General features: G+C 38.4%; 1 protein-coding gene across 1 annotated transcript; it reads right to left on the bottom strand.

The window, feature by feature from the left end:
- Nucleotides 1-6,423: 6,423 nt before the first annotated feature.
- LOC139715455 (adrenodoxin-like protein 1, mitochondrial) lies at nucleotides 6,424-9,983 on the bottom strand. Its single transcript, XM_071627027.1, has 5 exons — nucleotides 9,913-9,983; nucleotides 8,512-8,618; nucleotides 7,803-7,890; nucleotides 6,914-6,966; nucleotides 6,424-6,575 (listed from the first exon to the last, which is right to left on the bottom strand). The coding sequence occupies exons 1-5, from the start codon at nucleotides 9,981-9,983 to the stop codon at nucleotides 6,472-6,474; spliced, it is 423 nt and encodes a 140-aa protein (XP_071483128.1). The 3' UTR covers nucleotides 6,424-6,471.
- Nucleotides 9,984-13,125: the final 3,142 nt, after the last annotated feature.

The raw sequence follows: 13,125 nt of genomic DNA, 5'->3' as shown, positions 1-13,125 counted from the left end.
ATTTACATCATATGTTTCAAAATCGGACTTAGTACGCTCTATCTGCATACCAAGCTTTGAGCACACACTCAATGTACTAATAAGTCAAGATATCAAAAATTACACTGATGTTAATACAAACAACAAAACACAGATTTCGCATTCTTTGTTCTTAAAACTTACTTCCTTTCGCCAAAGTAGGGCAGGTTATTTGCATTTTGATATCTTATATGTGACTGTGCATCACAAAACCAACAAAAAGTCGCACACACTTATTTTGTGTTAGGACTGAAAAAAGGTGAAATGGGTCAACCCAGCCAATTTTGAGTTTTTCATATTTTCTGAAAGAGCAAGTCTTCTACATTATACTAAAGTTTGGGATCATAAAACGAATAGGAACTTGTGTTCTTAGCAGTTTTTCTTAAACACTTTTTGGTGGAATATTGTGGGTAGGAGTCTCTCCTAGAGTCCTCTTTTCATTTCTTAAAAACGCTCTCTATACTGTTGACTTTCAACTCCAATAACTTTGAAAAGAATGATGCTCCTGCATTGAAAGTTGACATTATCTACAGAAAGTGTTAATAAAGCATGCTCAATTTCTGCTTAATCTGATAATCCCTTCTTTGTTGTTGCTCCAGTGGTTAACATCCTTTTTTTTCCTTTTTTTTTGTTCCATTTATCGCACAGCTAGCACGGCTTGCTTGAATAGACCGTGTACTTCAGAGCCTCTTTTCTCAGTTCACACTTTCCAGAGTGTGTGCTTTCTTTCCAATATTGGGATAGGTTAGGAAAGTCAAATTGAATTATGTTATATATCATTTGAAAGCTTAAAGTCTGCTCTTTCAGAATATGCTCTTGATAGTGTAACTAACAAGAGACCCGCGGGTCTAGCGCTCACCTGAGTATCGCAAGTTCACCTTTCACGCAGTCACTAATCTAAATCATTCACAGCTCTACCAAAATTTGACCAGGCATTCTCAAGTAGAAGATGAAAATGTACAATATCAAGGGCCCATTTTTTTTAAGATTCCTTAATTTGGGGGGATTGGGGCCCCCTGGGGCCCTCTGGGTGGGGCATGGTGCCCATTTTGATAAATTGAGATATTGACCCCTAGGGATGCTACCTGCCAAGTTTGACAAAAATCCATCATGAGGTTTTCAGGAAGAAGATGAAAATGTACAATTCAGGCCCCCATTTGGACCCTTCCAACCACCCCCCACCCCTCCCCCCCCCCCCCCCCCCCCCTACCCAAGAGGGGCACCCCTGGATCTCCTATGAACAAACTTGTAGTATTATCTCAGCTCTATAACTTTTGATTCTAGAGAAGATTTATAAAGATTCCTTCATTTGGGGGGTTTGGGACCCCTGGGGGCCCCCTGGGTGTGGCATGGTGCCCATTTTAACAAATTGAGATCCTAACCCCCTAGGGATGCTACCTGCCAAGTTTGGTGAAAATGGGTCATGGGGTTCTCAAGAAGAAGATAAAAATGTACAATTTAGGCCCCATTAGGACCCCTCCTCACCCCCTCCCCTGGGTCCCAAGGGGGCACCCCTGATTCTGCCATGAACAAACTTGAAACTACAGTCATCAATGTACTAACTCATAGTATTAACTTAGCTCTATCACTTCTGGTTCTAGAGAAGAAGATTTTTGCGGATTCCTTCATTTTGGGGGGGGGTTTGGGCCCCCCAGGGGCCCCCTGGGTGGGGCATGGTGCCCATTTTAACAAATTGAGTTCCTAACCCCCTAGGGATGCTACCTGCCAAGTTTGGTGAAAATGGGTCATGGGGTTCTCAAGAAGAAGATGAAAATGTACAATTTAGGCCCCATTAGAACCCTTCCCCACCCCCTCCCCTGGGTCCCAAAGGGGGGCACCCCTGATTCTGCCATGAACAAACTTGAAACTACAGTCATCAATGTACTAACTCATAGTAATAACTTAGCTCTATCACTTCTGGTTCTAGAGAAGAAGATTTTTACAGATTCCTTAATTTTGGGGGGTTTGGGCCCCCCTGGGGGCCCCCTGGGTGGGGCATGGTGCCCATTTTAACAAATTGAGTTCCTAACCCCCTAGGGATGCTACCTGCCAAGTTTGATGAAAATCGGTCCTGGGGTTTTCAAGAAGAAGATGAAAATGTAAAAAGTTTACGCACGACGCACGACGGACGCCGGACGAAGGGCGATCGCAATAGCTCACTTGAGCCTTTGGCTCAGGTGAGCTAAAAATCCATGTCTGGCGACTTTTTGTTGGTTTTGTGATGCAAGGGCACATGCTTGAAGAGAATACAGCATGATTAATATATTTTGTAGTTCATACAGACACTCGTCAAAAGGAGCTGGTAATAAGCCTTGAAATACATTTGGTTAAATTATAATTCCTAATATCTATATCTATTCTATCTTATTTGTCATTGCATAGGTTCCTTTTTTTTTTTAATTTTGAATGAACACTAAAGTCAAAGTGAAAAAAAGGTGAATTTGATAACAGTTCAGAAATGATAATGGAATACAAATACACAACATTTAAAAACAGCATGGCTTAGTCCCAAAGATCAATATCTTTTCCTATAAATCAGGAACTACTGAGGTATTTTCACAACTCTTTCTAGACAACACATAATGTGCAAATAACAGAGAAATAACAAGATACACTGTAATCCTTTTTTTTATTACAAAAAAAATAAATCTGATGCAAATGCTTTGCTAACTGTAGTATCATGCTGCAACAGAAATATCTAAGAGAACGATCACATCAATGTTACATGACTTTGATATCTAAGTGGCATCCACAAAATCCACCAGAACCACTTTGCTTCAAATAGGGGATTCTTTTTTATGTTTTAAAGATAAAACTTTGAGTAAATACAGCATACAGCCATATCCATACCATATTGCACAAAGTTGTCAAATGTTGAGCTTTAAAAATACACACAAGTTAAGAAGAAACATAGTTGTCATCATAACAATCCCCTGGTACCACAAACTACTACAATTGGTCAATCATTGATAATAACAAAATGAATCTTGTAAGTTGTAAGTGTGCATGCCTCAAATTTTGCAAGTACAAGTGTATACTTTTAAAAAATGTTTTTATTGAAGAAAAGACAGGACGTTCAGAATTGAGACTTTTAGGACAATTTCACATGGGTTTATATTTGCTATTAACAACCACAGAAACAGTGAGAAATAAGGAATACTTGTTCTTTTTTAGGAGAAAAGATATGGATTTCCCACCTTGGAACTGCTATATGGTGCATATGTATTACAGGTAGGAATATTTTTGTAAGTTGTTAATTTTGCAAATATCTGTCATTTTGCAAAATTTGGGGAAATAAAACACTGCAAAATATACTGCCAATACCTTCTCATATAGCTAACAGGGGAGGGCAAGGCAAACGTATGCTGGAGGGTGAAAGACCTTCCTATGAAGAAACTAGAAATGTCGCCATGGCAACTGGTATGCCTCCGCCATAATGCATGATTCTCCTAATAGGTCTAGATAGTACATGTGGACAATGTGTGATTACTTTTCACAAAATTGGCAAAATATTAAAATGACAAGTTTGTCACAAATGTGTTGAATGTTCACCTTCCATGACCTAGGTTTAATTGGATGAATAGGAGAGCATGTATTTGGGATTTAAGGACTTTAACTTGACTTTGACCCATTCATACGTTTATGCATGGAGTAATTTTCAAGGTATGGAGAAAAAGTGCAATTTCTGTATTGAATAGTAAATTGTTACCATTTTCATCTGGACTTTGACCCCAAAATTCATAAGATAATCACTGTCAGGCAGAAAATGCATAAATATGAAGTACATTTAAAGATAACTTGAGCCACTTCCGAGATATGGAGGGAAAAATTAGTTCAGCACTTTCACTTGATCTTTGACTTTTTGACCTTTGAGGCAAAAACAAAAGAAAAAAAAACTTTCCAGAGAATCTCTAATAGGTTATACATGCATACACCAAGTGTAAAAAAAAAAAAAATAATCCTGCTGGCACTGCATAAACATGAGGGAAATAGTGATATTTTGAAGTGTTGCCCTTGACCTTTGACCCCATGAACCCTAAATTCTCTAGATAATCACTGCCAGTCAGTACATGTACATATACTATGTTCCATGAAGATACCTTGAACAATTTTCAAGGTTCAGAGAAAAAAGATGAAGTTTTAATATTTTTACTTGACCTTTTGACCTTTGACCTCGTGACCCAAACTTTCACCAGAGAATCTTAATTGGGTAATACATGTATGCACTAAGTTTCAAGAAAATATCTTCAGGCATTGCATAGATATGGTGGAAATAGTAAAATTTTATGTATTTGACCTTGACCTTTTGACCTTTGACCTTGAGCATGTGCACCCAAAAGTTGATAGGCACAACTTCGCTCCCTAAGACACATACATGCCAAGTTTCATTAGGATACCCCAAAAGGTTTTGATAGTTACCCTATCCACAAAATTCATTACGGATGGACGGACGGACAACCCAAAAACATAATGCCTCCGGCACCACTTCGTGGCGGAGGCATAAAAAGAAATAATAATTCTGTGCAGGGACTATCTAAGTCAAAGCATTCCACACATCAACATCAGTTTGAGGTGGATTTCTTCAAAGTATGGATAGATTAAGATGGAATCAGCTTTACCCCCATCAACTTTAATTATGGTGAATACTCGGTGAAACTGATTGTCCCAGACCATGTTCTGTGTTAATATTGGACTTATGCTCCACATAATAAATAGTTGAATAACAGGACAGCCCAAGGCCTTTCTTTGGTGTCTAAAATTTGACTTTGAGTGACGTTCACAACAGCAACATCCTTCAGAGGAACCATAAGGTGCTTTTTAAGATCATGTTGTGTTGCAAAAGTTGTCACACATACTTAAGTTTATTGCATATCATAATGTTGTTCTTTATACAAGAAAGTTTATTGCATATATATCATAATGTTGTTCTTTATACATAAGGTGACAAACCCAGGAAAAAAACAACAATATTTCTCTCAAAAGTATGTCATGGGTAAATTATTAAGATTAAATGATACAAAAGAATGTGAGATAATGCGAGCAGAGTGCATTAAGACATCATTTCATGATGAAATGTAGCCATGGATTTGACTAAAGTATATTATCACAAACAGATTCCCTCCCACTAATTCTTACAATTACACAACAAACATACACTCAATCTATTTCATCTCGTACATGATGTTCTTGCATATTGTTGAGTTATCTTTAATACCAATAATGAGCTTTAGATCTGTGATGTGAACGCTAAGACGACGCCTGCCCAAGGGTTAGACAATGGAAACAGCTGTCTCCCGCATGTGCAGAACACCATTTTTTGCCTAATTGCATCATCTTAACGTTTGCATAGCAGATCTAAAGCTCGCCAATGTATCATACCACTGGGTACCATACTTGCGGCATGTTTAAACCAGCTGCTACATCATTACTTTCTGTTTCCAACATCTCTTCATACCCAATGCTGTTTTGCATTCAGGTTGTTCTACACATTATCTGGTATGAGTTCAAAACAACATAAAAGTTGATGAATGCTTTACTAATAAGGATCCTGAAGGCTTTTCACTTAGCAAATAGATAAAGCTTCTAAACACCTTTAGAAACCATGATGTTGTAAAATAGGGTTTTCTTGTGTGTCCGAGAACTATAAGAATTAGTTTTTGTAATCATGTTCTTTAGACTAGACTTAGCAAATTATGGCCCAGAGATTTTTTTTCACATCCAGTTTTCCACTATCAATGCAGGCATTTACCATCTTAACAGCTTCACCTCCAACAAACAGTTCAGAAGGCAGAATTTAGTACCTTGACAATTCTGCTCGATTTCAACAAAGTATATACTTCTTACAGTATACATTTTTTTTTTCGCACACTATTTTTGCATGTATGTGTTTGAAGAGCTGTATTACGTATTACTCACTGGCTCGCCATAGTTTGCGGCCTATGAAAACAGACAATATCTGTTAACATGATTACAAAATGCCACGCAAAAACGGAGTTACACGCAAGATCCCATGGCCAAGTGAAAAGCCTTCTGACTCACCATTCTATTACTTTTATCACCAGATACCATGATTATTCCAGTTAAATCTCCCTTGTGCCAACCTTCCTAAATGCTTCAATGCCTGCCAATCCACCTCGCTAATCTGTCAGGGAAAGAAATGGACACTGACCCAGCTTCCAATGCCAACTGAGAAAAGGTGGCATGTTGGTTAAGCAGTCGAAATGGCACCAACAGCACAAATAAACAAAACCAAGCACACAAACCTTGTGATCTTCCTTCACCCTACAGCACAGTACCTAGATCACCAATGGGACTGCATGTATCAATACATCCCAACCCACCATGCATTGGGGTGCCCAGCACCCTCATCCCTTTGACATGGCAGGAATGGTCCGGTATTCACATCAGTGCTGGAAGCCCGCTTCACGAAAGGGAGTTTTCACTTGCGCTGTGTCAGTGTGGCTGCGGTATGTGGCCATCGACGTAGAAGTTGCGCGTTGCCTTCGGCAGGTTTATCTCCATCCCATCCAGCTCCTTACTAAGAATGATTTGGCAGCCTATGAAAGGAGGGTGTAGTTAAGCAAAGGAACACATAAGCCTAACTCTGAGATGACTTCAGACTTCCACATCTACATTTTTTTCTTTCTAAATGCCATGAGGAAATCTTAAATTCAAAAGTAGCACTCTCAATAATCTGAAAAAAAAAAGCACATCAAAGCATAATGCGTCATATTTTGATCCACTTCTGAATTTGGCTATACAAAATGAATACATTCATCTAATCACTTTCTATAAAGTTGTTCTACTAATGTATATCTTTCAATAACTTTCAAAATTCATAAAGTATTCTGCAAAATATTTGTTGGGCTGATGATGAACAGTATCTTTTACTTACTTAGCCTCGACGTTGCTGTGAGAAATGGTGCAAGGTCCAGCATATCTTCTTCCCTGTAAGGCAAAAAAAAAAAAAAAAAAAGACATAAAAAAAAATTATTGCTTGTGTTTCTTTGTTACAATCTCTTTCCTTTCCAACAGTCATAGAGCTACCACAATGTCAGTTTGACAACTGATGTCTTCTACGTACTATCATCATGAATGAGCAACAATGATTTCATTCTTCATCTTAATTGGCTTAGAATCACTCTCAAATAAAAACCTGCTTAATCATAACATTCTCTGTATAGGTCAACGAATTGGGTTTTTTTTTTTTTTAATGCCTAATATAATTGTTGCTTTGAATAATACGCTGGAATAAGATTGAAATAAGTAGGATTGTAATGCCTGAATTACTGCATTTCATGTCAGAATGAAACATAATGTGCATATACAAGTATACAATAATACTGAATACAAGTCTCTTTTGTATGACAAACAAAACGAAGATGTGCTTACTTGTAAACAAAATATTTCAAACTTGAACATAACTATATGTATGAATATCATTAATATCACAGATGGAAACATTACAGAAGACAAAACACTGGCTTCTCTCTTAAACATCACATGCCTGGCAAGGTCCAAATAACTGAATCCTCTCATGCTTTAAGTCTATGAGAATGAAAATCTCTCCTTGTCCAAACAGATTTGACCTTTCCACAGAAGACAGTAATGCCAGGGTAAACTTGCAGTGCAATGATATTGGAATGCTACAAGATGCAAAAGACACATATCTGGATGAGATTCTCACCAAAGCTGTGAGAAATGATACAAGCAATTTTTACACACATATTTCCATCACTCCTGAATAAAGTATTAGTGCAGAAAGGCCTGAAATCGTTACTTACTCCTCTGTGGCCTCTGGCAGAAGGTCAAAGTAAGAGTCTGGCAAGATGATGTGACAAGTACAGCATGCCAATGATGCTTCGCAAGCACCTTCAAGTAAGAGACAAAACAAATTCAAAACGATATGAGTCACTCTAAGCTTGATGAACACAGTATTGTCAGAATGCATGTTTACTTTCAATTCAAATTTCAAACAACAAATATCTAAATTTGATGTAAGCAAACGGGGTGGGGGAGGGGGGGGGTATATATCTTTGTCTCCAGTAGTAATAGAGATTGATTATGACTAAGTTTACTTGTCAGACAAGGTTTGCCATCTCATTGGATATACCATATAAAGCAATCAAATGGAAGTACATTTTCAATATCTGCTCTATTAGCGCAGTCTACAAAATCCACTCATCCCAGGTAATCAGTTTGCCAATTTCATCTACTAGCATTTCTGGATTCATCAAAGATTTTCACAATGAAAAGAGATTCCTGTGTACATTCATACTGAAAACTATGAAAAAAAAAAACCCTCTCCCCATTCTTCATTCACATCAACTTTGCTACAGATTTTCTTTCCATGCAGACTGACTACAGACTCATGTGAGCACCTCCTGAGTCAGTCATGATAAAAAAAAAAAGCTGCAATACCACAACCCCTTTTATAACTTCATGTACAAACACATGGCCATGAGATAATTAAAAAAGTTACACAGCACTCACCTTCAATTTCAATGCCATATCTATGTGCCAAGTACATCACATTATCACCAACCTTTCCTGCCACCTCTATCCTCTCATCGTCCTTGGTTATGTATGTTATGTTGACACTGTGAGGAAAAACAACAACAGAAACATTTGGCTCTGATTTAATGATTGCCTCTACCACTAGTGGCTTGATGAATTAATAGCTATACAGTTATTGTTGATTTCTGGATTTACTGACTACTTTAATCAATAAAGAGGATTGACTTATTCAAGGCTACAGGTAATCCACTTTATTTATATTTTGTACTACAATAACCCAGGAGAAGGTATATCAACCATGCATGGAATATTCCACACAAAAAAACCCATTAAAATGTGTTATGTTCAATGTAAGGTATTCTTCACGGTTTTGTAGGAGCTCTAGTTATCTGTTAAGCGTCATGATCAACTGCAAGCATAACACCTGGGCGGGGAGAGTAAGTTTGCACACAAGACTCTTCAAAGTATTCTCACTTTGCATAGAAACTGCATCAGTGCATGCGACATGATTTGCATAGTGCATTGCCCTCATGACTAATCTGACCATAGCTTATTAATCAATCTGTTTGGCACGTGCATCCCATTGGGCAGCTAGGCAGGAATATTTACATCAAACCATACATACACGACATATCTCTCAAAGAGTTGAGCAACCACATCCCACAGCACAGAGTGTTACTGAAATACATCATGAAACTCTAAGCAAAACTGGACTTTTAAAATAAAAGGGAAGTTCTTTCAATAATAGACAAAGGAAAATAAAAAGAAAATTTACAAAAACATGAACAATCATGACTGCAATGACTAATGCACAGCAGGTCAGTTGTGCCATATTTTACATATCATAGGTCAACATTCTACACTGGGGATCCTCTACACTGAACTGGTCCACTTATAACATTTACCATTGCATACCAGCCTAACCTAATTGGAACAAATCCCAAGATACAATTTACAGACCTTTCTTTTAAACAGAATATTCCTTTTGGAAATTGAAAATGTGTCCTAAGTTTCTTAAATGCAAGCAGCCCATAATTCAACCATAACACCATCCAAAATTCAATCGCCAGCTACATGTAGACTATACATCGCCGGGGTGACAAGACCTTGTATCTGCAATTTTGGTGAAAATGACTTTTTTGGATTAATGGTCAAATAATGGGTTAAGTGATGTCCTGTCCAAATCCCAACTGGCTTACTCCAAAAATGAAGCCACCACAGCATGTCAAAGGAAAGGTTAGCCCATTCGCCACAGTGCTTTGGCCGCCATGTTTTTTGGCTCTCCTGAACATTTGACATTTTGTAGATACGAGGTCTTGTCGCCCGCTTTTATGCACAGTCGAACCTTGGTGTAGGTGCCGATATCGTGATACTCACACTTCATCTGGAGATTTTGGATCTTGCCATTCATAGTCTCCATGCCTGAGACCACCACCTGTGGAATACATTGTAGAATGTGCATGTCCATCAACACATCAATGATAATCTAACAACATTGCATTTTACAAGTTGATCCCTATCTGCAGGCTATTAAAAGAAAGAAAAAAAAGCTTGAATACTCCAGACAATTGTTGTTATTGAACATGGCCACATCCTCGATCCTCACACTTACTTAAAGGACAAGTCCATCTTCATATACATGTGGATTGAGTGAATGCAGCAATAATAGTAGAACACATCATTGAAAGTTTGGGGGAAATCGGACTATGTGTTCAGATGTCACATGCATACAACGCTGTAAGGAAAATGTAAAGAGAATTTCACAAAAAGTTACTTTGTGAAAAAAAAAAAGTGTACATTTCCTCCACTCATCACTGACGTATGTTAAGGGTAAAATGATTCCCCCTTGAATTGACTTCTGAAAGAGGGAAGTCCAATGTTCTTTTATTATGCAAGAAAAGTGAAAATATGTTGAATTTTCTTCATATTTTCTTTATATCGTTGTACATACTGTTTGTATGTGATATCACAAGCTGTCTAGTAGACTAGTAGTACTAGTAGTAGTCTCATCAAGCAGTGACTAAGCAGAAATTTCAAAAATTAATAACTCTTACATGGATTGTCCGATTTTCCTCAAACTCTTGCTGATGGGTTCTATTACTAATACTGCTGCATTCATTCAATTCACATGTCTGAAGGTAAACTTGTCCTTTAAAACTAGGATTCTTGTAGGAATGCTCATTTATCAACAGATTAAGTTTCTAGTTTCATTGAAATCCGTCCACAACTTTTTGTGTTACTTTGAAAACAGACATATACAGTACAGGGCTGCCAACACTATGGAAACTAGAGTAAAATATCCCGTTTGCGGCAGTTTAAGCATTGTTAAGAGTTTTTCCAACTTGTAAACAAATCAGGCAAATTATTTTCAACCATTTCATATATCATAGACAAGATTATTCATTAACGCAATTGTTTTCATGAAAGAAATTTACCATTGACCAACGCAGTTTTCATGATTTACCAGGGCAAAACCCGGCACAATTTTCGCCGATAAGGGCGATATGCGACGTAGTATTTCTGCTTGCGGCACGATGTACAATCCCTATGCAATACGCGCGTGCTCCGCGATCTTTAGCTGAACGCCTTCACATGTCTCGCGAACATTGCGTAAGCGCCAATTCCCATTGCAAAAGCACGTGAAAATAGCGTGCGCACATGCATTAGCCGCAAACAAGATCGCAATTCTGGCGGTGTTGTTGATGTCTTTCTCGTGTTTTTCTCATTTTTTGCGGTGGTAACATCCACTTTCCGAAAAAAATGGCGGCCCACATCGGCTCGCGAAAATTCTATTTTACGTGAGGATATGTTTTCAAAATCCATGAACATCGAGAAAACGACAAAAAATCCAGTTTCTTGGACCATTGTTTCTTAACTGTTATGTTAAGAAGTACCGAAAATTTCATTTTGGATGCGATATGTTGTCATTTAGGTGAGAAAATATCACTTTCGTCAGAGATCGTGCCCATTTTATCGGTTGGTTTTTGTTGATTGCTAGTGTGTTAGTATATGTGTAGTTAACTGCGACCAGGGAGGTGAGAGGAAAAGGAGTGGGCACTGGATTAGTGTCTTTTGAACCATCCTCGGAGCCGCACTCCCCAAGAGACCACTCCACTAACTAGATTACTGCCGCTTGGCCGCACAGTGCACATGCGCAATCCTTGTCAACAGGCTGGTGGGTCTCACCCCTCCCTGGCCAGAACCTGGATTACTCCACGTGGTACTGGATGGGTGGTGTATACTGGTGCATTACTGGTGCACTACCCATTGCTGTGCCTGCAAACAACACTGGTGCATTGTGATGTGCAGTGAACTGGTTGCATGGTCACATTTTGAATTTTGCAGCTAGTATTCAAGGTATTATAATTTATGTGCATTTACATGTCCATGTACTATAAGATTTCTTGGGAACAAATGTACTTTGCATGCTATTATGGTTAAATAACTTTTACATGAAATGGAAACAAATTGGCACAGACTTAAAAACATTTAATGATAATGATTAGCAGCACCAACAATAATATACTGATAGTAAGAATATGAAGGAAACATGAACAGCTGAGTAGTGGAACACAGGCCCTAATAATGTCTGATGATTATAATATTTTAAATACCAAGCTAGCACAGAAAATACCAACCACAACAGCAACAACCATCATAAAAATACCCATTCAGCTTTCAAATAAGAATAAAACAAAAACAGAGAGACAGACAAAAAAAGCGCCATGGTGAATATCTTATCAGGCATACAGTGATACAGGACATGTGAGATGTTCAGCTCTCACTGAACTCTCACATGTTTTCACCATACACCAGGCAAGGAGGCAAGTTATTTCACCAAGATTAGGTCCAATAGTAGTCTCCATCATGACCACTCTGTTGTAGATTCGAGCCCTCCTGCCTCAATATATCCCCAGCATACAACAAAAAAACATTCAAATAGTGTTTTCATCCCCTGGAGAACTAAAATTGCTCATAAAAATATGTTAGTGGGACCAGAAAAAACATGTCTTGGCGGATGTACGCAAGTTTCCCAAAAAATATGACAAGAAAACCAACACGAGCGAACAATGAAGTGATACATCAGACTACAGAAAAACCCCAACATCTGCTGATCTACAGGTGAATGTCGTCAGCACTAGTCAGGATTTACACTTGACATTGCGTCGTAATTTGATTAAGACAAGAACAAAACAATGGCTATTGTTAAACAGTTACATTGTCAAAACTCAACTTCTTCTTGGCCGATTTTCAAAATTTTTGTATCTATCGAGAGCTGAATTCTTAGACTAGCAGGTCCCAAGAGTATATGCCGTGTGAGCCTGCATAAAGAATGTAAAACCGTCATACACGTCCTTGTGAACACACACAAGTCAACTGGCCTGTCCATACTCCTAACAGTAGAGGGCCAAATCACCGCGGCCCCGAGGATCGAACATCAAACAGCAGTGATAACGATCAGACTGACCTCGTTACGTAAGAGGTCGTTTACTTGTTCGTTGGGGCACTGATCCCTAGTAATCCTGTGTTGAGTGATAGGGAAAACCCTCAGGGCAGAGTGCCCACTCCTTTTTGTCTCACCTCCCTGCT

The sequence above is a fragment of the Diadema antillarum genome, unplaced genomic scaffold (assembly GCF_040938485.1).
Source record: "Diadema antillarum isolate AM-2024a unplaced genomic scaffold, OU_Dant_1.0 scf00000049, whole genome shotgun sequence".
NCBI classification, from domain to species: Eukaryota; Metazoa; Echinodermata; class Echinoidea; order Diadematoida; family Diadematidae; genus Diadema; species Diadema antillarum.
This window is presented reverse-complemented; position numbering and strand designations above follow the sequence as displayed.